This window comes from Dipteris shenzhenensis, chromosome 1 (assembly GCF_047967505.1).
Source record: "Dipteris shenzhenensis isolate YYH24624 ecotype China chromosome 1, Dip_SZ_1.0, whole genome shotgun sequence".
Lineage (NCBI taxonomy): Eukaryota > Viridiplantae > Streptophyta > Polypodiopsida > Gleicheniales > Dipteridaceae > Dipteris > Dipteris shenzhenensis.
In genome coordinates this window covers 71,223,412-71,247,843 of record NC_141596.1, presented here as the reverse complement: position 1 = coordinate 71,247,843, position 24,432 = coordinate 71,223,412, and the positions used below count along the sequence as shown (strand labels likewise).

The 24,432-nt window shown below is 41.5% G+C and overlaps 1 protein-coding gene across 1 annotated transcript in view; it reads left to right on the top strand.

Moving 5' to 3' along the window:
- Positions 1-24,432, top strand: part of LOC147906322 (U-box domain-containing protein 35-like) — a 69,640-nt gene that overhangs the window by 32,552 nt on the left and 12,656 nt on the right. The window contains exons 5-8 of the mRNA XM_087378061.1: positions 8,300-8,943; positions 9,089-9,190; positions 16,623-17,051; positions 17,274-18,050. Of these exons, the coding sequence (XP_087234187.1) occupies positions 8,300-8,943; positions 9,089-9,190; positions 16,623-17,051; positions 17,274-18,050 (1,952 nt within the window). The remainder of the gene's footprint in view (positions 1-8,299; positions 8,944-9,088; positions 9,191-16,622; positions 17,052-17,273; positions 18,051-24,432) is intronic.

The following is a 24,432-nucleotide window of genomic DNA, read 5'->3' as shown; positions in this document are numbered from 1 at the left end:
AGGCACCTTTTATAGGCAGCCTCAACCCCTCCAGGTCGGCCCCTAGGGCTGAGCAAAAAGCCCTACCAACCCAGCCTACTAGCTGACTGGCTAGTTGGCCAGTTAGGGCTGGTTGGGCCAGCCAAAACAGGCCCTTCCAGCCCCTACTGGCCTTGCCCCTCATTTCAAGACTCAGCTCCCAGCCTCCAGCAGCACCTTTCAGCCAGCATATGGTTGAGGTTTGGTGTCCTGTTTGAGCCACATAGCTCCATCTCCCTCATTTCGCAGTTAGGGGAGTAGTTGCCATCAGTATTTGCCGTCAGTAGTTCCCACATTTGTGCCATTAGTATAAATAAAGCCATGTTTTATAGTTAGGAAGATATCCAGTGTATCTCATCTTGAGTTCTTCCTTGTATGTTCATCTATTTTCTGCACAGCTAGTCCCCGCATGCTGCATTGGTATCAGAGTAGTATGGTTCCTTCTGATCTAAAATAGGTTGGAGAGAATCCGGGCAGCAAGCACTGTAATGGGGGCTTAGTTAGCAGAGGAGGGAGCATGATTGGGATATTATCTAATTTTGTATTTTGTACCTACCTCGGACTAGTGGTAGTACATACTCCATTAGCCTCTCCCTCCTTGCCTTCATCGTGCATTGGCTGGTTCCCGTCTTCACCTGTATGTGTTTACACCTTGTGAGGCAAGGTTAGGGGGGAAATTTTCTCCCTCTAGTAGTTATTGTTGTAGTAGTCGATGGGTCTACCTATCTTCCATCATGGACCCATCCAGTATAGCAGCTCTTGGGCAAGCGGTCAGGGAGCAAGATCCTCTTCTTGCGCAGCATCGGCTCGTTTCTGAGCAGCCCCAACTCTTGCATGAGGAGGTAAAGAAGATAAAGGAGGATGCAACGACATTGAACTGTTTCCGGCTTCTGTTGGAGCAGGAATGCCTTGAAGCAACCACGCATCTGTCCACACGTTGTGCCGACTTGGCAGTATACGAGGTCCAGCGCAAGCAAGACAGAGCAGTTGCTTTTACAGCATCAGCAGTTCTCATGGCATGCTCACAGTACCTCTCCTCATCCGTAGCTACCAGTGTGAGTCCATCATCCACTCAGGGGTCTTCCACCCTAGAGCGGATCACCAAAGACTCTGTGGTTTCACTCACACACACTTTTTTGTGAAATTTCTTTTGCATTATATTACACACACACACACACCATTTTAAAATAAAAGTGAAATCCATGTAACTTTATATTGCAAGAAGACAGTCTCAAAGGAGAGATCAGCCAATACAAAATCAAAAAATCTCAGTTTAAGACAAGTAGACAGCATAGTCTATCTGCTAAATAGACAAGCAATCATAGAGTGATTGCTTGAGTGACATGCGAAAATAAAAGAACATGGAAGAGGTGGGCTCATGAAAGACTTGTTGATTCGTGTCTTTCCATATGGTCAAGAGTGCCCAATATCTGACTCATGCAAAGAACAAGTCAAACTCCGGTCGTTGCGGCTGAATCCCAAAGGCTTTCTAAATGTAGCAGAAGGGAAGCGTGCGTGAAGATGCTGTTGAATCAACATAAAGAAACCCTGAGTGACGGGACAAGTCCAAAAAAATGAAGTAAAGGTTTCCTGGGAGCCAAACATCTGTGGCATAATGCATGAGCAATGTGTCGATAAGCCAAGAGTGTGCCAAAAGGAATGACACCAAGTAGCACTCGCCATAAAAACACATGTTGGCAAAGTGGCATTTTGTAGGACCAGATTTGATGCAACCTTTTACGCCCCCATTTGGCATTTTGATTAAAAGACCAGAGTCAGTTGGCATGTTGCGAAATCCAAGGAGAAGATAGCAGAATTCTGTATAAACCAGCCACTGAAATATCAGCCAAGCATAAAGGCCGCAAAGGAGAACCCCGGGGGATGCAAAGACCAATCAGTAAGCTGATCTGTGAGCTCCAATTTGGGAACCGGTAAGAAAGAAGAAAGCATCTGAGAGAGGGAATGCCAAAGAGGCCTGTAATGCATTCCCAATCCATACTGTCTGGCTGCCAATGGAAAAGGCAATAAAGTACCTTCATCCCGAAGGACATCACAAACAACCGAAATACCTTTAAAGGAGAAGAAATAAGAACGCCTGGGTTCTTGTAGAGCAAGTGGCGGATCAAATGCTTTCGACCAGTGCAGGTTCTCAGCCTTGCCTTGCAAAGAATCATGTCCGGTCCATTTAAGATGAGATAAGAGTTTATGAAAACAAAAGGACAGCCTTTAATCTTGCCATCAATGTGTCCTAGAATAAAGTCCCATGAAGTGGGATGCCAGTGCCCAAAAGCGGGAGTAGACAAGTGCCAAAGCAAATGAGAAATCATGGCTGCCCAAGGCTGATTACCTTCCAAAAAATGCAGCATCATTTTGCCCTTGTGTGCAAGAAGATTGATATGAATATCGAGTATGTTCAATCCACCATGCATGTTAGGGGAGCATAAATGCTCCATAGAGAGTAGTCTGATACTTTTACGGCCTTGCTTCGATGACCAGAAAGTCTCCATAATGGTGAACATGAAATCAGAAATATCTTTCTTTTGAAACATCATCAAGGGCAAGAAGAACTGAATATAAGCCACCAAAATGGATTGCACAATTCAAAGACGAACATGAAGAGGCCAAGTGGCTACTTTCCAACACTCCAGTTTCTTTCTGAGTTTTAAAAGCACCCAATCTATTTTTTGTCTACGAGTGATATTCCATCCCAAAGGGTATTCAAGATGATGAACAAGCTGATTGGGCGAAACAATCTCTCTTGGCCACAAGGAACTATGCGAGTCCTTGGCATGCAAAGGCAGAAGCTTAGACTTTTGAAAGTTTACCTGCAAGCCAGCAGCTAGTCCATATAAAGATAAAGCCTTCATAAGTTGAGCAAGATCCTGTTTTGTGTTCTTAGGAGTAAAGAAAGAATCATTAGCATAGGCTTGCCCAAGCATGGGCTTCCTACCATGAATGTTGAGACCATGCAAAGCATCTGAGTCAACAAGGTGATCAATATAACTGAGCATCGGATGAGTAGCGATTGCATAAAGCAAGGCACTAAGAGGACATCCTTGTCTCACTGAATGATACAAAGTTCATTGATTAGAGAGATCCCCCAATAAGATGTATGCCACTTTGCTGTCACTGTAGAGCCAATAAATAATATTCCGCATTCGATGCCCAAATCCAAGAGCTTGCATAGTCTAGGAAATGAAATCCCATTGCACTGTATCAAAAGCTTTGGCAATGTCCACTTGAAGCAAAAAGACATCTTGCTGAGTATACTTGGCATATTCAATGCCAACATAAGCATTAACAATATTATCTGTGATGTGACGGCAAGGAATAAAACCATATTGATTAGGATGCAAGCCATCATGCAGGTAGCCTTTTATTCTGTCAACCACTATTTTGGCAATGATCTTATAGGTGACCGGCATGAGTGTAATAGGCCTCCAATCAGCAAATGAATCACAAAGATGCTTCTTAGGAATTAACTTGATCAACCCTTTCTTCAAGGCATTTGGCATTTGCTGATTTTGCTATGCAGCATTAATCATACACAGCAAAGTATGCTTCAGAGCATCCCATTATGCTAGAAAAAACTCTACCGTAAGCCCATCTCAACCCAGAGACTTCCATTTGCCACAGGCTTTCAAAGCATCCAAAAGGCTCCTTTCAGTAAAAGCTGCCTCAAGTTGCATAGCATGATCAGAATCAATAATGGGAGCAACATGCTGTATACAGCCTACGTCTTCTAAAGTTTCCAGCACGCCATCAAAGTTTCTTTCACAGGAGCACACGGTTGGGAGGCAGCGCCATCTATTGTATCAGTTCTACAGTAATCAAATTTTTGATTCTCCATACTAACTTGTTTTCTCTCTTGCGTACGAGATCCTGTTATATGTTGAGCACAGACGTTGTATTATTTTCTTACATGGTATCAGAGCCTGGACTCTAGCAAGAAGATTTGGTAGTGTGTTTCTGTTTGCGAGCAGATTGTGAGAGATGGCCCAGCCCGCAAGACTACGAATCCCACCGTTCGGCGAAAGCAGAAAGTTGGACGGCTCTAACTATCCACTCTGGAAGTTCAAGATGAAGACCATCCTAAGCGCATATGAGCTTTGGGACACTGCTACTTGGGTGGACGTGAGGCCAGTTGCGAGACCGGATCCAGCCAATGCAGGACAACAGATACAATTGACGTCTGGCACAAAGGGCCCGTTGCAAAGAGGGCTGCAGATTCCCAAATTGAGGAGAAAAATGATCAACACATGCCTGAGCAAGCTGTGCCCGTGAGGAGGTCCAAACACCATTAGATGTGAAGATGTGAGAAACTTGATTGTTAGAATGCAAACTTTTGAAGAATTCTTTGGAGGAACAACCTTTGTCCAAAAGAGCCTTCTTCCGGGCCCGGGTATCCCATTTGGCAATTTTCCTGTGATCATTCTTCTGCAACAAATACTTAGCATGACATAGACAATCAAGCTCAGGCTGAGAAAACGCCGACATGGTTGAGTTCAGTCAATTGCTGACAGTTGGCTTTAGCATCTGCAACTTTTGTTCTCGAGTCATGCAAATAGGATTTCCCATAGTCACGAATAACAGATTGTGTATGAGAAGCGAAAGCATTCCAAGCATAGTCAAGACTAATCTGACATTGCTCACGAAGTGGTGCAATGGCACGGACAACCATTTGCTTGTATTCATCTTGTGCCAAGTAAGTATTATTGACTATAAGAAATCTTCTGTTTGGCAATCTGTCATGTGGCATCACATGAAAAGAAAGTTTCAACCACAATGGAGCATGGTCAGAATGAGGAAAGGCATAATCCGCCCATATTTGATAAGTGAGGGCATCATTCTGATGTGCATTTATCATGTACCAATGGTCAAGCCTGGCCTTGTATGCTGATAAAGCATTATGCTGAAAAGTATAGCCTGGAAGCAAGGGTTTCAACTCTAGCCCAATATCCAGAAGATCAAGATGAGAAATCAATTGAGACCATGGTTGCCGTTCCAAGGCTAACATGTGATGATTGCCAGAAGTATTGTCCCCTTGAAGCGGTGCATTATTGAAATCACCATGCAAAAAAGCATGCTGCCTCCAAGGATATTGCCGCATATCCCTGTCTTGCCAGCATAGAGGTGCTGATTATGCTCTTGTACGGCCACTGCAACTCATTTATATAAGCCCAAACAAACTTCCATTTGCGAGCATCACACAATACCTGTACATTGGAAGTCAAGCACTTGATTTGCTGAAGCATATTTACCGATTTTTATACAGCTATATGCAGCTGGAAGATCCATTGCATCAAGCCGTCATATCCACCTTAGGGTATGAACCTCTTCCCTGAGGTGACCCAAGGGTCTTTTGTGGGGAGAGAAGACCAATAACTTCTTCTGGGAACAGAGTACGACTGGGTGTGACAGCAGCCCAAGTAATTCCAACTCCTGAATTTTCAGCAGGAGTATGACCAATAGAAGAACCACTGTTCCATATACGAGGAGGTAAGGGTCTCCTGGCTGAGACGATTTTCTTCGGTGTCTACCAATTTTCAGTGGCATTTTTTTCCTTCCCCTTAGGTGGAGCCACAGAAGGCATTGAGGCAGCTGGATTTGCAGGCTTTTTTAATACTAGAAGGCCCAGGGGCATCTTTGCTTTGCAGTGGGGAAGGCATGGCATCCAAAGGCATTTTGTGCAGAACCAGGGGACATTGCGAAGCCATATGCCCAAACTTTTTACATTCAAAGCATGCTTCTACAAAAAGACCCATTTCAGCCTATAAAAGGCGCTGTCCATGGCCACATTATTAATTGTCACAGAATAAGAATCTAGAGTAGGTCGATCTGTGTCCCAAAGAATGCAAAATCGGTTGGAATTTCCATTCGGGCGAGGTGGACAAACCACTTTTCCCAAAGATGAAGCAATTTTGGGCAAAAGAGAAGCCAAACATTGGGAAAAATCAACCACTTCAACCCAAACCGGGCAACGATGTCTAATCAACCCCTGGTAATCCCGAGTCGGCGACCAAGGCAAGACATGTACCATTTGCTGCCCATGAAATAAAGGCGAATGCTCTAGAAGCATCTGTTTATGTTGCTCATCTACCATGATAACTTCAAAGAAGCCTTTTGCTGCATAGTGCACTTTATGGACAAAGCAACCTCCCAAGGTTCTTGTCAACCAATTACCTTCACCTCCGGAGTGTGGACAGAAACTGAGTACGAAGACTTTGTATAAATGGATGCTTAAGTATGTGTGGGTGTGTGGATTTGTATGTGTGAGAGCATATTTTTATACTATGGTCTACACCCATTGTGGGGCGCTGATGACGTCAGTGGGGATGTCATAGTAGCTAGTCCCTGCTATGCATGATGGAGTTTATGGTTTTAACCTTGTGAGTGACTATCATGAGATTGAAACTGCACTATGTTGTGTTTTTAGAGGATGAGTTTGGGAATGTTCCTGGATTCATCTAGGTATATACCAACATCAGCTGCAATAGGCATATGACCAGGGAAAAAATGATAAGAGCATGCTTGGCATATTCCCATACCGGATCAACAATCTCATCCTCCATTACCATAATTCCAATAGAAGGAGGAGGGTCTTTCCAATCCTTCCGTGTGCCTTCAAATCCTACCGTGTGTCTTCAAAACCTTCATGCATAACATAAAAAACGAGCTGTGCCTCATGAGAGGTGTAAACAGGGTTATTCGGATCCGAAACCTGCTTTTGTTTTTTGTTGAAAGTCTTTTCGAATGCATAATCAGCCATTGTACTTGAAGGAAAGGGAGAATGTGAAGAACCCTATGCACAACACATTTTAAGGCAGTTCAGACTGGAAGCAGCCCTCACCTTCTGGAGCAGAACTTGGTGCATACCTACAGCCACTACGAGAGCACATATCTGCAGAGAATTCTGTCCAAGGAGCGACACTCTAGATGGTCACCGAAGCTCACGGAGGAGCACACAACCTGAGCAGTTAAAGGACAAAAGTAGGAGCAGTGTTTAGCTCACCATAGGCATCTAGTGCAGCCGACCTCTACATGCTTTGGGATCTTTGGTGAAACTTTTTGTAAGAGTGTTTGGCTCAGATTTTTGCAATATATTCTGAGACATTCACTCAATCTAAAGCAGCACTTAGATGAGATCTTTAACTTGTGCATGTTTATTAGTGCATTTTGATTACTAGATGGCTAAGACTGGTGTGACTCAACCTTGTGGATGGTTTGAATTTGAATTGGAAGCTGAGATGGAGACGAAGGAATTCAATAATCCACTAATTCACAAGGCTGGGATGAGATAAGAACAAAAGCTAAGTGGAACCTTCGAACTTCTAGGATGGAATTTTCCATCACTCTCTAGTTCTTTATCAACAAAAATGGATTCATCAGCAGATGACTCAAGCAAGATATATTTTTGAGAAGTGGCTTGAATAATTCTATTTTTGGTGATATAGAATCATCTAGGACATATATCTTAAGTGAAAATTTATGATAATGTATTATCATAAAATTTCTATATGAGTGTTTTGTATTGATGAAAGAGAATACAAGGATCTACCAATTCTTGGCTTACTTGGTTGGTATCTCCACCAACTCTTATGGAAATATGCATCCTCCAACCATGAATATCACAAACATTCCTGATAATTTAATTTAGGCTAACCTCAAATATCTCCTCAACTTAAGTCTGATTGGTTAACGAGTTTGACCTTTCAATTCAGTATAGTCTGGTAGCTCGTATTGACTGTAGTTTCTAGCACACACAATAGTAATCAGAATTACACAAGATATTTCTGAGCAACCAATAAAGCTGAAGCAATTCCTCTACCACATTATAAATATAGTATTGCCTCAATCTAGGACACAAACGCTTTGGACAACTAGTTGTACAACTGATTGTTGAACAGTAGTAATACATACGAGTATACCAATAAACAGAACCATAAACAATAGCATTATCAACCTCATTTAGAGATTATCATATTGTGGCATGTCAAAGGAAATATATTTAATGTGATTCAGATGAATTCTTTTCAAAATATCAATGGACAGGAGTGAATCCATCATTTGTTATGCCATAATACATTTTCATGGTGTGCAAAGAAGGGAACATAGATTAGATGCATACGTCACAACTTTGATTTAAAGCACGGTGTATGTTAGTGGGTAACCTCCTTATGATGAGATTAAGGGACATCCAAGATGTGATTATAGTGGTTGCTGCTGCAGTTTGAATCTCTAAAAGCTTTGACAATTTATTCTTTGCTTTTGATGGATTCAGGTGGTACCTCAGACAATTCTTTAGTCTCCCAGGCTGGTACACGTACAAGGAGTCATCTAAATTTGTTGGACAGCTCACCATTGTTGCAAGGAGATATCACAGGGTTCATCTCACAGCCATTGCCAATACAGAGGGAGAAAGCTGCATCTAACATAAATTTTGTGAATGGTGGTTCAAGACCGAAAGGAAACTATATTATTGTCTCTCCTTTCTTGTCTCCTAGTCTCCCTTTGAAGGCCGAGTTGTCTTCTTCTTGTAAAAAAAAAATCAGCAACGATTGTAGGGATGATATGACAGCAGGGCACAGCATATTCCCGGGCTCTCAAGAAGGGAATTCAGTTGGTTCTGTCCCGCCATTAGCTGCTGTAGATATTTGGGAAGACATTGTCTCACACAGAGGTACTGATATAAGGGAGCAGGGGGACATAAAAGCGACTTCCGCAGTTCCAGTTGGTGCCAAAAATTGTTCATTTGCATTGAATGAGGGACTTCTATGCCCTTCAATAAATAGGCAAGATGTGTCAGCTGCTGTACAGATTAACAGGCTTTTTCAGACGTTGGAGGAGGACAAACAGATTATTGACATGCTTTCAGGTTTGAGTCCCGAGAGAGTTACTGCACAAGAACCCAACTGTGATGACCAGGCAAGATATTTGTGGTGCAATGAATATGTTAGATAGATGCATTGAAATTGTTTTTTGGAGGCATGATTACCTTTACGGTCCTTTACTTGACCATACTTAACTACATCAGGGGCCGTTACTGACAAATGATAATGTTTGTGAACAGTCAGCAGCACTGAGTGATTTGGATAAGTTAAAACTTGAACTTGAGCTGGCACGCCAACGGGTTATAAAGGCAGAGGAAGCTGCTGCAATTGCAACACATAAGGTTGTCTTTGACTTTTCCTCCTTGTTTTGCATAAGAATTCTTTGCTGCTATATTGATTTGCCTGAATATATTAGACAAACACAAGGGTATAGGATCCCACGTGTGGAATCCAAGGTTGTCTTCCTAAGGATTTTGAAAGGGGTTATACACCAACAACTGTAATGAGTGAGTGAGAACTTAACAGAATACAAAGAGAAATCATCACCGTACAAGATCACTCAGAATGGTGCCCTACACTAAGTGCAAGCATGTGGACCGGTACATTTGATTGCAGAAAATGATAAGGGTAAAGTAGGAAAAGGAAGTGGTTTGCACTCGTTTGACTATGTTGGATGGTCCTCAATTGGAGGATGAATAAGGTTGAACACCTTTTATGTGTGCATGTAATGAATTGGGATATGGGTTGAAAACCTTTTTGATGAAGTAATGGATTGATCTCATCGTAGATAAGTATCAAAATTGTGCTGTTTTTCGTCTCTGCCTCTTAAGAGTTGCACATTGGGCAGAACCTCTATTCACATGCGATCACTGTACGTTTGTTGCAATCATTATTTTGTGCAATGAGACTTGAATAGAGCCATTGAAAGATTGAGTGGTCCACCACTTGAGGGTCACACATTAGGCACAAGCTTTGATTATTTTGTTTCTTACAATCTTTAGCCAATGTGATAAGACTTTGCATATACTGGTAGCAATCCTCATGGCACGAGATATATGTATTAGGTCGAAGCTAGGTCTATCTGTGCCTGGAGCTATAATCTGGAGAAAGTGATCATTGTAGAACTTTCTCTTGGCATGAAGCTATGTGTGCTTGCCCTGCTTGCCCTAGGTAGGTGCCATCATTGATATTTGGAGAAAGTGATCCTATAGAATAACGGCTTGGTAGGAAACTGTGTGCAATCACTGAGGTGTACAACTTGCAATACATCTTATTTGATGGTCGTATGACTATCATTAGGTGTGTGGTTGCCATGGCTGCATTTTATGGATGGCATATCCATCAGTTGGATATCAGTTTTTTTTTTTTTAATGGGGACCTTGTGAAAGAGGTTTATGTGTCTCAATCCATTGGTTCAAAGAAGACAAAGTTTGTAGGTTAAGGAAAGTATTGTATGGCTTGAAGTAGTAGACTCCTAGTATTAGACTATGGCAAAGTACTCCATAGGAGCGCACCGGATGCGGCGGAGGTCGTAGTGGATACTTTGTGTGGTTAGTTAGGGACGCTTGACTAGCTTGTGTTTTGACATGCTAGATGATCGGTATTATGGGTGATTCCATGTTAATACTGATGTCGCTAGTGTTAATGGTGTTGTGCTTGATTATTGTGCTTTGAGCGCGGTTATGTTGGGATCGGTTGATTCGGTGATTCGTTCAATCGATTATTAATAACTAATGTAATTGGCGGCTTGAGTACAAGTGATGGAACTTATAGCGAGGATTGGAGTTAGTGCGAGGGTACTGATCGAGGTGTCGCACATCGCAATATATATGGCCATGGACCAATTTTGTCTTTGCTTTATTATCACTTGTTTGAGCAATATATTTTGTAATAGCTTTTACCAAAACAAAGTACAATTGCACTAGAGAAGTCAAGAATCTTGAAATCTCAATCAAATCCTACAAGGATACAAGAGACTTTCTAGTGGCACTCCTACAGGGAGTGGACATCATCTTAGGAATGCCATGGAGGTACCAATACAGTCCTAAGATAGATTATGATTCACATCAGATGTGGATTGAGAAGGACAGACAAGAAATATGTCTAAAAAGCTCAATGAAACTTGAGATTAGTCCTTTACTCAACCACACACAAGCCAAAAGAGCAATTAGAAAATGTGAGAAGACATATTTGATTTTGGTGAATACGGTCATGGCTACTCAGTCAAACACTAAGCCTACACACCAAAAGTTTCTTTCTCAGTTTTCTGATTGTTTCTTAGAGGATTTGCCGCTTGGACTACCATGTTCTCGACCTGAAGATCATAGGATAGAAATCTTACCGGGCTGGACCTTGCAAAGCTCCTTATAGAGTCAATCAGCTAGAACAAAAGGAAATTCAAAAGCAAGTGGAGGAACTGATAGAGAGAGGATTGATAAGACCTAGCAATTCTCCTTATGGAGCACCTGTCTTATTAGTTAAAAAGAAAAATGGAACCTATCGAATGTGCATAGACTATCGTGCACTAAACAAAATCACAGTGAAGAACAAATATCCAATCCCTAGGATTGATGATCTTCTAGACAAATTAAAAGAAGCCAAGGTCTTCAGTAAGATAGATCTCAAATCCGGCTATCATCAAGTTCGTATGTTAGAAGAGGATATATACAAGACTGCCTTTAGAACTCAAATGGGACATTATGAGTTCCTAGTTATGCCTTTTGGGCTAACTAATGCTCCAGCTGCTTTTAGTAGAATGATGAACCGAATCTTTCTTAAACACCAAGATTGTGTGGTAGTATTTTTCGATGATATTCTGGTGTTTAGCAAAGATGTTGAGGAGCATAAGGAACATCTGAAGCTAGTCTTTTCACTTTTGAAAGAAAATCAATTGTACATAAATTTTGAAAAGAGCAGTTTCTTTCAAGATCAGATAGAGTATTTGGGTCACATTGTATCCGCCGATGGGATTTGAGTAGATCCAAAGAAGATTGAGTGCATAGTCACATGGCCTAAACCTCGAGATATACATGAATTAAGATCATTCTTGGGATTGTGTAGCTTTTATAGAAAGTTTGTCAAGAATTTCACATACATTGTACATCCATTGACAGACCTTCTTAGAAAAGCTAAGCATTTCTTATGGATTGAGCGTCAAGATAAATCTTTTACAGCTTTGAAAGAAGCTCTCACACAAGCTCCTGTGTTGCAACTACTTGATTTAGACCATTCTTTGTAGTTGTAACCGATGCTAGTGGATATGGAATTGGAGCCGTACTTATGCAAGATGGTCATCCAATAGCATATGAGAGCCGAAAATTAAAACCAGTGGAATGCAATTATAGTACATATGATAAAGAATTAACCGTTGTTATGCATGCCTTACGAATGTGGAAACATTATTTGATGGGATCTGAGTTTCTTATCAAAACCGATCAGCAAAGTATCAAGCATTTGTTGACTTAGCCACTTATATCCGATAGGCATATCAAATGGGCATCATTTATACAGAGTTTTCAGCCCAGGATTCAGTATCAACCTGGAAATGAAAATGTAGTTGCTGATGCTCTTAGCAGAAAGCCAAGTATTAATCACATCACTGCTGTAGAGACCTAGCCTTAGACCCAGCCTTTCGAAGGTATGAATAATTCTTATCAAGGGGATCCAGATTTTTTTGACATATGGAACAAATTAGAGAATAATAATTGAAATCCTATGTTGGACTATTCATGCAATGATGGATACCTCTTTTATCAAAAGAAATTATGCATCACTCGACCCTTTAGACAAATTATAATGGAGGAAATGCACCAACCATCATATATGGGACATAGGGGAGTGACTGCCACTTTACAAGTGATAGCAAGAGAATTTCATTGGCCTACTATAAGAAAAGATGTGGCTAAGTTTGTAGCCGAATGCATCACTTGCCAGAAGATCAAGAGTTACAAAGGAAAGACCCCAGGATTGCTAATGCCTTTGCCTATTCCTACGCAACCTTGGAAACAAATATCCATGGATTTCATAACAGGTTTTCCTACTACAGCGAATCAAAATGATATGATTTGGACAATAGTAGATCGTTTTAGTAAGAAAGCTTATTTCATCCCATGCAAGAAGACTTTAACAGCTCAGCAAGCTGAACATTTATTCATCAAGTATATCTTTGTTCATCATGTCTTGCCAAAGATTAGAGTGTCTGATTGAGATTCGAAGTTTTGCAGTAATTTATGGACTGCATTAATCTAGGCACTAAGTTAGATTTCTCATCAGCTTTTCATCCAGAATCGAATGGATAAACTGAAGTTACAAATAGTACTATTCTGGATATGATAAGAGCTTATGCGGAAAGTCAATCAAAAACTTGGGACAAATATCTTCATCTCTTACAGTTTGCTTATAATAATACTCCTCATTCTGCAACTGGAAGAGCACCCTTTGAGATTATCTATGGGAAGGTTTTACCTATTCCTATTACATGATTGACCCATAGAGTGGAGGCAACAGATGCATTTACCCATGACTATCAAAATATTCTCAAAGAGGTTCGAGAAGCCATTACAATCGCTCAAGAGAAGTACACAAAACAAGCTAATAAGAAACGGAAACACATGCTTTTTAAAGAAGGCGATTATGTACTTCGGATTGAGAAAAGAAGATTAAAGAGTGTTGAGAAATGGCTAATTATCAAGATGTCCCCACTTTTTTATGAACCATTCAAGGTGATTTAGAAAATCAATGATCTAGTTTATAGGCTTGAATTACTTGATAATTGAAAAATACATAATGCTTTCCATATCAGCCTCTTAAAGCCCTTCAAAGGACCCTTACCTATTCATCTTGTCTATGAAGAGACTCCATTGATTGTTGATGAAGAAGAAATTGCATTATTGATCATCAACAGACCTCGACCCGAAAATGAAATGTCTATACTAAATACTTGCTTAAATTTAAGAATCATCCGAGAGATGATGCTTAGTGGATGCCTGAGCGGTTCTTTCGAACTTTTTCAGACCTCATTAGTTTCTATAATCAAACACGTAACTGAGGTTAGTTACAATCCAAGCAAGAGGAATGTTACAGAAATTATATTTCTGATATATCTTGCTTTGGACATTATTATTTTAGTCAAGTGTGACTATGGCAAAGTACTCCATAGGAGCACACCGGATGCGGCGGGGGTCCTAGTGGATACTTTGTGTGGTTAGTGCAAGTTTGAGCAATATATTTTGTAATAATTCATTTTTGGGCCCTAAGATGGCTATGTAAAGCAAATCCCTCATTTTTGGATGAGGGGGATAATTTTGGCTCCTTGGTGCTTTTATGAAATATCATAAATACTCTAGATGAGGAAGCGTGAGCTACCCATCTAGGGGGGGGAGATTGTACCCAGTGTGCTGTTGTTTTCATGGTGTGATTGTGTTCTTCTTCACCAATTGATTAAGTGGTAACTTTGTGTGTGGAAGATAATTACCTTTTGGTTTCACCTAGAGCTTGGTATGCAAAGATTTGATGCCTTTTTGACCAGCCAGGGTACATAGAACAATCCAAACGAAAACATCCTTTGTCAAGAAACAAGGGAGTGATTAGGTCATTGTTGTCTTGTATGCGGACAACATTCTTATCACCGGTACTAACGCTGCAAAAATTGCAGATTTCAAGGATGAATTGCAGAAGACATGTGAGATATCTGATTTGGGGCCGCTACAATGTTACTTTGACATTTAATTTGTACAAGATGACAAGGGCATTGGTTTGTTGCAGTCAATGTTCATTGAAAAACTGCTTGAACGGTTCAAATTTCAGAATTGTAAAGCCTATTACAACTCCTATGGAGCCAGGGCTTAAGTTAGTCCATGCATGATGACAGTGAACCATTCGAGGCTGCCATTTAAGCTAGGTTGTAGGCTCGTTGTAGGATGCCTAATTTACTATGTAATACACGGCTAGACATTCAGTATGCAGTAGCCGAGCTAAGCAGATTTAGGCACAGCCCAAAGACCTTGTGAAGCATGTTTTCAAATACCTGCAAGGTACTTTGTCTCTTGGTTTGCTACTTCCCAAGGGGTGTAATTTGCATTTACATGCTCGTAGGTATTAGATTGAGCTGATGATTTTGCCACTAGGCAGTCAACTAGTGGTAATTGTTTCTATCTCAGGCATTAATGCATTTCTTGGTTGAGCAAGAAACAATCAACGGTTGCTACTTAATTATGTGAAGTACAGGGCAGCTTTCACAACCACAGTGGAATGTGTTTCATTGACACATTTATTGGCAGATATGCATGCATGATTGGAGGAGCCTACTCCAATTCTCACAAACAGTCACAGTGCCATTACAGTGGTGCAGAATCCTGTGTTTCATGCATGTATGAAGCACATAGATATACATGATCACTATGTCAGGGAGAGGCTACGTGCGGGGGAGATCAACTTCTCTTGACCAAAGCTCTACCTGGTGAAAAGTTCGAGGCTTGCTACAAAGCTTTGAACTTATATCCGTTTGGTGATCGTTGTGCATTCCGACATTGTCATTGCAAGGGGTATTAGAAATAATGATCTCTAAGGCTTGTAATAATGGTTAGGGATTTATAGCCCCCCCCCCCCCCCCCAAGCCACAGATAGTGATTGAGTATGTGGGTGAGTTAGTCACCACTGTGTGTTGACCTCAGTTAGGGTCCATTCTAGGGCTTTGTCCCTATGACTACCCTAGTGTAATCTCTCATTTAGTGTTGCTGAATGATCAATATAGCTTGCTCCCTCTTTGTGTTCTCTTGAACCCTCAATATCTAGAGATCTCACCTTCGTCAAAAGTAGGACTACTTAACAATGAGCAGCCCTCATTTCCTTGGGGGTTAGGAGGGATGATCAAGGAAAATAAAGGTAATGGAACTACTCTTGTTTGTGAGAAATCTTCCACAACCAAAATGCAATGGAGTTGAAGCCTGCTTTTGTTATCAAACGAGAAGTTCTAAACGAGATCCAGCACTCGTTCTGCATTAGTAGGGAGGGTGTTGTGATTTTGATCCCTGTTCCATATTGAATTGTTCCCTATATCCTTTTTCATCTACCATGGGCATCTCACATAGGGTTTGTGTCATGGCATTTCTGCCCACTTTGTACCTTAGGACTCGATTTGCATCACAATATTGCAATTTCTAATTAGCGTACTTGCTTGTATCTTGTATTTTCCCATATTTGTGGACACTTCACATTCTTTCTTTTCTTTTTTCATATCTTCCCCGTTTCCTAGTTGTAAAAGACTTTGCACTCTAGTGCTTGTTCTATCTAGCATACTTGTTTTTGCTGTATATTTTGTGCATACATAGACTCTCCACAGTCTGTGTCTTTTTAGTATCTCCAATTTTTTAGATGTGGAAGATTAAAAAAAAGACACCATTGCAAATTACTTAATTTTGGTTTTGGTTGCTGATTAATTTTCCTCATGAGTAGATGTGGTGTATATTGTGGCATTTTATTCTTGCTTGAACTTTTATCACGAGGGAAGCATCTATACCCTGGTCATGCAAACTTATTTTTTGGGTATTTGTTCTTGCTGTCATTGTTCCTCCCACAGTGCGCATGGTGAAATTTTCCATATTTGACGAATGAGAGTCGAAGCGATTAAAAGCCTAACTGTCTTGGGCAGGATTGTTGTTTTCTATTCAGGGATGTTGTAAATGATGTGGACAGCATGCAAAACAAGTTTCTAATGGGTATAGCTGCAAATGGCTTGATTTAAAAACTTACAAGACTGGTGAATTTGGGTTCCAGGCAAGTGAATCAGATGCTTATGCAAAAGAGGAGACAAAGAGACGGGAGGAGGCTTTGATTGCAGCAGATTCAGCCAGAAAAGCAGCAGCAGAAGCGGCAAGGAAGTTCGATGATGCTTCGATAGCTTTGGAAGCTGCAAAATCTGCAGCAGAAAAAGAGGCACAGAGGCGCAGAGAGGCGGAAGAGCAAGCACGCAAGGAAGCTTTAACTAGACGAGAAGCGATGGCCGTTCTTGTCCAAACGAAAACTAAATTTAGGGAATACACTTATGAACAGCTTAAGGCTGCTACAAATTGTTTCTCTGCAGACAATCAGATCGGAGAAGGTGGCTATGGTGCAGTTTACAGAGGCAAGTTACATCATACAATAGTGGCCATCAAAGTCCTCAAGAAAGGTGGAGTTCAGGGTCCACAGGAGTTCCAGCAAGAGGTGACACAGGATAGTTCAGAAAACATAGAAACCTGCATGTGCCTGCTCTTTGCCTTGCTTTGCTGTGATAGAAATTCCAAGAAAAGTCAAAATCTGTTTAAACAAGCTCACTTTGCTGCAAGATTCTATTTGAGTTTTATGTGAAAGATTCATGGTGTATAATTGCATTGGCTAGGTTGAAGCCCTCTTATCATGTCCCACATGCTTCATGCAATTTTGCAGGTTGAACTTCTTGGTCACATGCATCATCCCCATATGGTTCTCCTCTTGGGAGCTTGTCCTGAAGAGGGGTGCTTGGTATATGAGTATCTAGCAAATGGCAGTTTGGAGGATCGTTTACTTTGCAAGGGTGGTACTCCGCCACTACCATGGCACGCTCGTTTTCGAATTGCTGCAGAAGTTGCAACTGCTTTGCTTTTCCTTCATGCCTCAAAACCTGATCCAGTAGTGCACAGGGATCTAAAGCCTGCAAACATTCTATTAGATCAGAACTTCGTAAGTAAAGTTGGTGATGTGGGTCTCGCACGGTTGGTTCCAGCTGGTACCATATCATACAGCATCACAGAATATAGAGAGACGGTTCCCGTTGGCACGTTTGCCTACATTGATCCTGAATATCAACGCACTGGTGTCTTTTGTCCCAGATCTGACGTTTATGCTTTAGGTCTTGTCATGCTACAGCTCTTGACTGGGAAAGGTGTAATTGGAATTACAACAGTTGTAGAAAATGCTCTTGAAGGGGGTACTTTAAATGAGGTCCTTGATCCAGCTGCTGGGAATTGGCCCATTCATGAAGCTTCAGACATTGCACATCTAGGGCTCCAATGCTCAGAGCTAAGAAGAAAAAATCGGCCGGATCTCGAGACATTTGTACTTCCAAAATTAGAAAAACTCAGGGCCTTTGCTGATGAATATGCTGCCCAAGTGGTGTGGAGCAAACACACGATTTCGGAAAGTAGGCAAGTTGTGCCTAGCTTCTTCCTATGTCCAATCTTTAAGGTATTTCATTAACCTTTGCCCTTAAAGTTAAGTCTTTTGTAGTCTTCGTAAGCTTGTAGCTCTTGAATTTGTTTGATGCAGAAGAATTTGTTAATCTTGGTGCTCTTGTATGTAATGTTAATGTGCTTATACATGAATTGTCTGCATGTCTACCATATGCATGCTTAGGACCTACAGGCAGTGGGCTGCGGGAAGGTGTGTTTTAAAAGCATGCTCAAGCTGAAGGGGGATTGCCCCAAAACAACATATCAGGCTGTAGTTAAGTGATGTCATTATGAGGTTTTGGAGTCCCTCTAAATTCGATAATGGGACATGGCTCTAACCAGTCCTTTGACTTATTTCTTCTTACGTCTTCACTAAGTATACTGAAAGTTCATACTCAAAAGTGTGACAACTTGAAAGTATAACTGGAACATTTTTTTTAAAGTAATAATAATAAAATCATACTATTGCCAAGCCAAATAAATGCAGGAGTCATCTTCATTCTTGAACACACAAGTTTATGAATTTGCCATTTATGATACGAGTATCAATTATGGCAGTTGAGAAAATTTGGTGCATCCAAAATCAGTCAAGGAAGCGTAATACCTGACTCGATAGAGGTATGTGATCACCTGGAATGCTAGGTCAAGTTGTAGTGGAGGTGCCCCAAACTCACCCAAAACAACTTGTTGACGGCTTATTGCAAATCATCCATGACAATAAGAGAACTGGGAGCCTCTCCACTTGGGCCCAATCTACATTTGATAGATCAGGACCCTAGCAAGGACTACCAGATGTGGGATAGCTGCTATTTTCTTATTACTAGGGGGGGTTCTAGGAACACATGTTCCAGTGATTTATGATCTCCTAGATCTTCACTTTACTGTCTTGATTAAGGTCAGGATTTGTGCACTTTAGGCATAGCCAAAGTGTGCCTTGCCCAAATTGATCCAAGTTCTTTGACCCACTACCCGAGCTAGAATTGTAATACGAGATAAGGGCTTAGCCCTTGAACCTTAGGGTGAGGACCAAGCAGGTCAATGGTGAGGAAAATTAGATGTTTAAGGTGGTTCTTTTCAAATTGTGTTTTTGGGGAGAAGTTTTCATGTAAAGGAGTACTTCAATAAGAACAGTTCTTAAGAGGCAAGTTTGAATTCCCACAAAGATTTGAAAAACCCGTCCATACCTTGGTTGCCCAATCTTGGTCTTGAAGGTGATGCAACCTAAGATGGGATATTGAAAATAACAAATCCAAGGGTAGGGTCCCTAATTGGCAAAGAGCAAGTAGCAAAGAACATTGCCTTTTTACACAAATTGTGCTAACAGGAGAAAGTCTTCACTCTAAGTCTTAAAGTGAAAGAGGTGCACGAGCAAAGCTATCATTCACAAGCCCGTAGTTCTATCTCACGAAGTGGAAGCATGATTGAACTAAACTGAATTGTATTCCTTGTGCTGGCATGCATATGAGTGAGAAAGTGCATAGAGCCTCACTATGTTCTATTCCCCCTATCGTAGCGTAGTTGTTTTATTAATAACCACTCATCAGCCAGGTGGTCATCCAACATCACTTTGTGCCAAAACTCCTTGAATTTTAGTGTTTGACGGTACTGGTTCTTCGTACTAGGAGTGTGGAGTCCTAAACAAACGAAATCACACCTATCATTCTTGTTTGTTGAGAGCATCTGCAACCACATTCTTTGCTTCCCAAACCTATTCGATCATCCACCCAAATCGTTGGAATATTTGGCTTCATCTACTTGGACTGACTCATCATAATAGCCCCCTCAACATGATCAAACTGAATGCCAAGATAGTAGTGAAGTTGGACCAAATCTGTCGTTGCAAAAGACTACTGCAAATCAGCCTTAAAGGCTGCAACATGCTAAGTAGAAGGTCCAGTCAAAAGCATATCATCAGCCTACAGAATTAAAGTCAGCAAGTCGGCATCATGCTTGTAGACATAAAGAGTGCTCTCTGTAGGATTGTTCTGAAAACCAAGGCTGATAAGATGAGTATGTATCTTAGCATACCAAGCCGGGGGTGCTTGCTTCAAATCATAAAGTTCTTTGTGCAAGCGGCATATCTTGTTTTCAGATCTTTTGATCTCAAAACCAGGAGGTTGAGTGGCATACACCCCATCTTGCAAATCTCCATGAAGGAAAGTGGTTTTCATATCTAGTTGATGCACTTGCCAATGATGATGGGCTGAAATAGCAATGACACATGTAATGGTAGTAATGCGTGAAGTTGGTGCAAATGTCTCAACTTGTTCAAGACATAATTTGCACACATAATGGCATCCAACAGGAATTTGTTGGGCAAAGACTTACCCTTCATCATGCATCATGCCATCTCCATCAAGGTTCCATTCTTGCGTTCCGTAACACCATTTTGTTGTGGTCTATTGACACGTCCCAGCACTCCTGAAACCTCTGATCTGCAAAACAAGCACGCACCACGTGAGAACTGAGCAGGCTGCTCACCACCCAACCATGACATCTACGGGATGTGATCCCGAATCAGGAGATGTCCCCTCCGAGCCACGAGCTGAGCTACTGGCACGAACTCCCAATCAGATCCAAACCAGCCTGGTGTCCCATACCACCAGGTGGCGTTGTGAAGCCTGGGATCTGCCACTGGGCCTTGGGCTACGCTAAGATGCAGGCGCGCGTCCGCGACTCAATCCAGGATCAGACCTAGCACCTGGGAACGAAACTTGCTCCCATCGGCACACTGAGAACTGAACCCCCTGGGCCCCTTTTATAGACTCGGGCCCCAAGCGCCAAAAATAGCGAAGACAACTGGTTCGTACCCTTGCCACTCAACCCGAGAATCAAGCCTGCCTAGCTCTAAGTCTCCCCAGGCTACCTGAGCTAGTCTTGTGTACCCAGTACACGTCAGATACCAATCCGTGCACATGACATACTCCCCCTCCTCTAAGAACTCACTCCTGAGTTCGCTAAAAAACTCGGAAATGTTCTCTGGAGGTTTTGTAATGTGTCCCATGTTGCATCCTCCTCAACACGATCCTTCCACTTGATCTTGTATTCCGTGATAGACCTATTACGAATCTGTCTGTCACGAAATTCAAGAATACACTCAGGTTCGTGTGGAATAAAAGTCAAATCTGTAACCTCTATTATCTCGTGAGGAGAAACAAGTTGATCATCCGCACCCAAGACTTCTTTCAATCTACTGACATGAAAGACTGGATGGACTTTAACATCAGGAGGCAATTCTAGTCGATATGCAACTGGTCCAATTCTTTTAATGACCTTGAACGGACCACAGTATCTGGGGGATAATTTCGGAACCAAACCAGCTCTTAGGCTCTTGGATTCCTTAGGAATTCGCAAATATACCATCGTTCCTTGAGAGAACTCTCTAGGTGAACGATGTCTATTAGCATAAAATCTGTCCCGATCTTGGGCACTTCTAATAGACTCCTTGGCAAACTGCAACATTTCCTGCATGTCTAGCAAGAAGTTCTTAGCAGCATCATTTTGAATTTCTTTTAATCCAACCATAACTGGTGACTTAGGTTGAAACCCATACATAAGCATAAAAGGACTGTAACCAGTACTAAAATGCTTTGCACTGTTGTAAGCAAATTCTATCATAGGTAGATAATCTTCCCATGAAGACTGTCTCTTAGATACATATTCCCGAAGCATGTCTTCAACCAATTGGTTAACCTTCTCTGTACTGCCATCGGATTGTGCATGATCGGAGGAACTCATACTTAGAGTAGTTTCTAACTTCTCAAAAACAAGTGTCCAAAAGTTACTTGTAAACTTGGAGTCCCTGTCACTGACTATGTCAGATGGCAAACCATACAGCTTAAACAAGTGGTCCACAAACTCGTGAGCCAGCTGAACAGCTGAAATAGTTGTTCTAGTAGGTAAGAATCTAGCCATTTTTGTCAAACGGTCGACTATGACCCAAATGGAGTCATGACCCTTGCGCGTTCGAGGCAAACCAATAATAAAATCCATGGAAATACTTTCCCATTTATTACCTGGAATCTGTAACGGTTGTAATAAGCCCGCGCTTCTAAGGCGTTCTGCCTTAGTAACCTGACAAACCCGACAACCTACTACATAGTTCTCAATAAATGCACGCATCTTAGGCCAATAAAAGGTATGCTTCACAAGAGACAGAGTCCTATGTATACCCGGATGTCCAGCACTAGGAGCATTATGACACTCCCAGAGAATCTTGGATTTAAGGTCCAGAACATCTGGCACACAAATCTTTTCATTCCAGAACAGCAAGCCGTTCCTAATCATCCACTGACCTCCCGCCGCCTGTACCGTAGGTGGCACAATCCCTGAGTCCTGGTCAACCATGGAGCTCCCATCCTGGACTCTCTGCCAATAAGAACTGAAATGACTATCAGTTGCGTATAGCCCTCTCAAGGATTGAAATAGGTTTGAGGATATTTTCGTAAATGACAGAGCATTTACAAACTTAACTCGACTTAAGGCATCCGCCACACTATTCAACGAACCCTTACGATAACATATTTCAAAATCAAAATCTTGCATGAATTCTGCCCATCTAGCTTTCCGTCCCCTTAACTCAGATCCATCACACACATACTTAATTGACTGATGATCAGTCAATACAAGGAACTTTGAACCATACAAGTAGTGTCTCCAAACCTTAAGAGCATACACTACAGCATAAAGTTCATTCTCGAGTGTGGGCCAACGATATTGGGTGTCGTCTAGCTTCTTACTCTCGAAAGCTACAGGTCTGCCCTCTTGGAATAGAGCTGCCCCAATCGCATAATCACTCGCATCGGCCTCTAAAACATAAGACCGGGTAGGATCGGGTAATGCAAGAACGGGTGCTTCCTTGATAGAAAACTTCAAGGTTTCAAAAGCCTTGTTCAATGTATCATTCCAAGAGATCGGCTGGGTAGACCTACGTCCACGACCTTTCAATATGTTTGTTAGGGGTGCCGTGATATGTGAATAATCACGCACAGACTTCCGTAGAAATACCGTAAATCCTAGGAAAGAACGAAGTTGTTTCACAGTCTAAGGAATAGGCCATTCTAAAACCTTCTGGATACGATCCAGATCAATGCTAATACCTTCAGAAGAAATCTTGTGTCCTAAGTAAATGATCTCCTTCATAAAGAAGTCACATTTACTCATCTTGGCATAGAGCTTATGCTGTCTTAGAATAACTAAGACAATCCGGAGGTGTCCTATGTGATCCTCAAGCGTTCGACTATATACCAAGATGTCATCTAAGAACACTACAACAAATTTGCCCAGATAATCCCGAAACAAATCGTTCATCATCTGCTGAAAGGTGGCAGGAGCATTGGTCAAACCAAAAGGTAATACAAGAAACTCGTAATGACCATACCTAGTTCGGAATGCGGTTCTATCTATGTGTTTAGCATAGATACGGATTTGGTGATAACCCGTACGCAAATCAATCTTAGTGAAATACTTCGCTCCGGCCAAACGGTCTATCAAATCATCGGAACGAGGTAGAGGGTATCGATTCTTAATTGTCACTTTATTTAATCGTTTATAATCTATACACATTCTCCATGTAGAATCTTTCTTCTTTCTTAAGAGGACAAGTGCACCCCAAGGTGATTTACTTGGGCGTATATAGCTCATATTCAGGTAATCCTGTAGCTGGGTAGCTAACTCATCCTCATCCTATAAGGTGGTACACTAATAGGTTGAGCCCTTGGGACTAAGTCTATGCGATGATCTACTGCCCGTTCTGGAGGTAAACCTTCCAGTAGTTGAGCAGGGAATACATCCTTAAAACTATCTAACAACATTCTCAATTCACGGCGTTCAAACACACTTAAATGATTCTTATTAATTACAGAGACAACAAATGAAGAAAGCGGAATCAAAACACACTGATAGACATCATAATGAGAAGTGTTTAATATATTCCGAAGCTGCATCGCAGATACAATAGGTCCCTGAGAAGAGGGAATTTTATCACACTGAATACAAAATTGGGTGTCCTTATCTACAAAAGAAAGTGTATGCTCCGTCCATCCAATCTGAATATTGTGGGTTTTAAACCACTCTATTCCGATTAACAAGTCTACATGCTCCAGGTGCATAACATAACACGTGAGAGCCCCTGTGTAAGCTTGAATCCGGATAGGAAGCGCTTCAACCTTGCGATCCCAAAACTGCTTCCCAGCTGGAAGCTGCACCTCATAGGTGTGATCGCTAGGTACTGTGGACAGCCCCATCTTCTGCACAAATTTGTAATTAACAAAGTTGTGAGAGCTGCCCGGATCAAAGAGAATGTGAACCTGTTGGTCCATAACTTCTCCATAAACTCGGAAAAGATCATGGGAACCAAACAACGAAGTATTGAAAGTGCAATTACAAGAAAGTGGGAA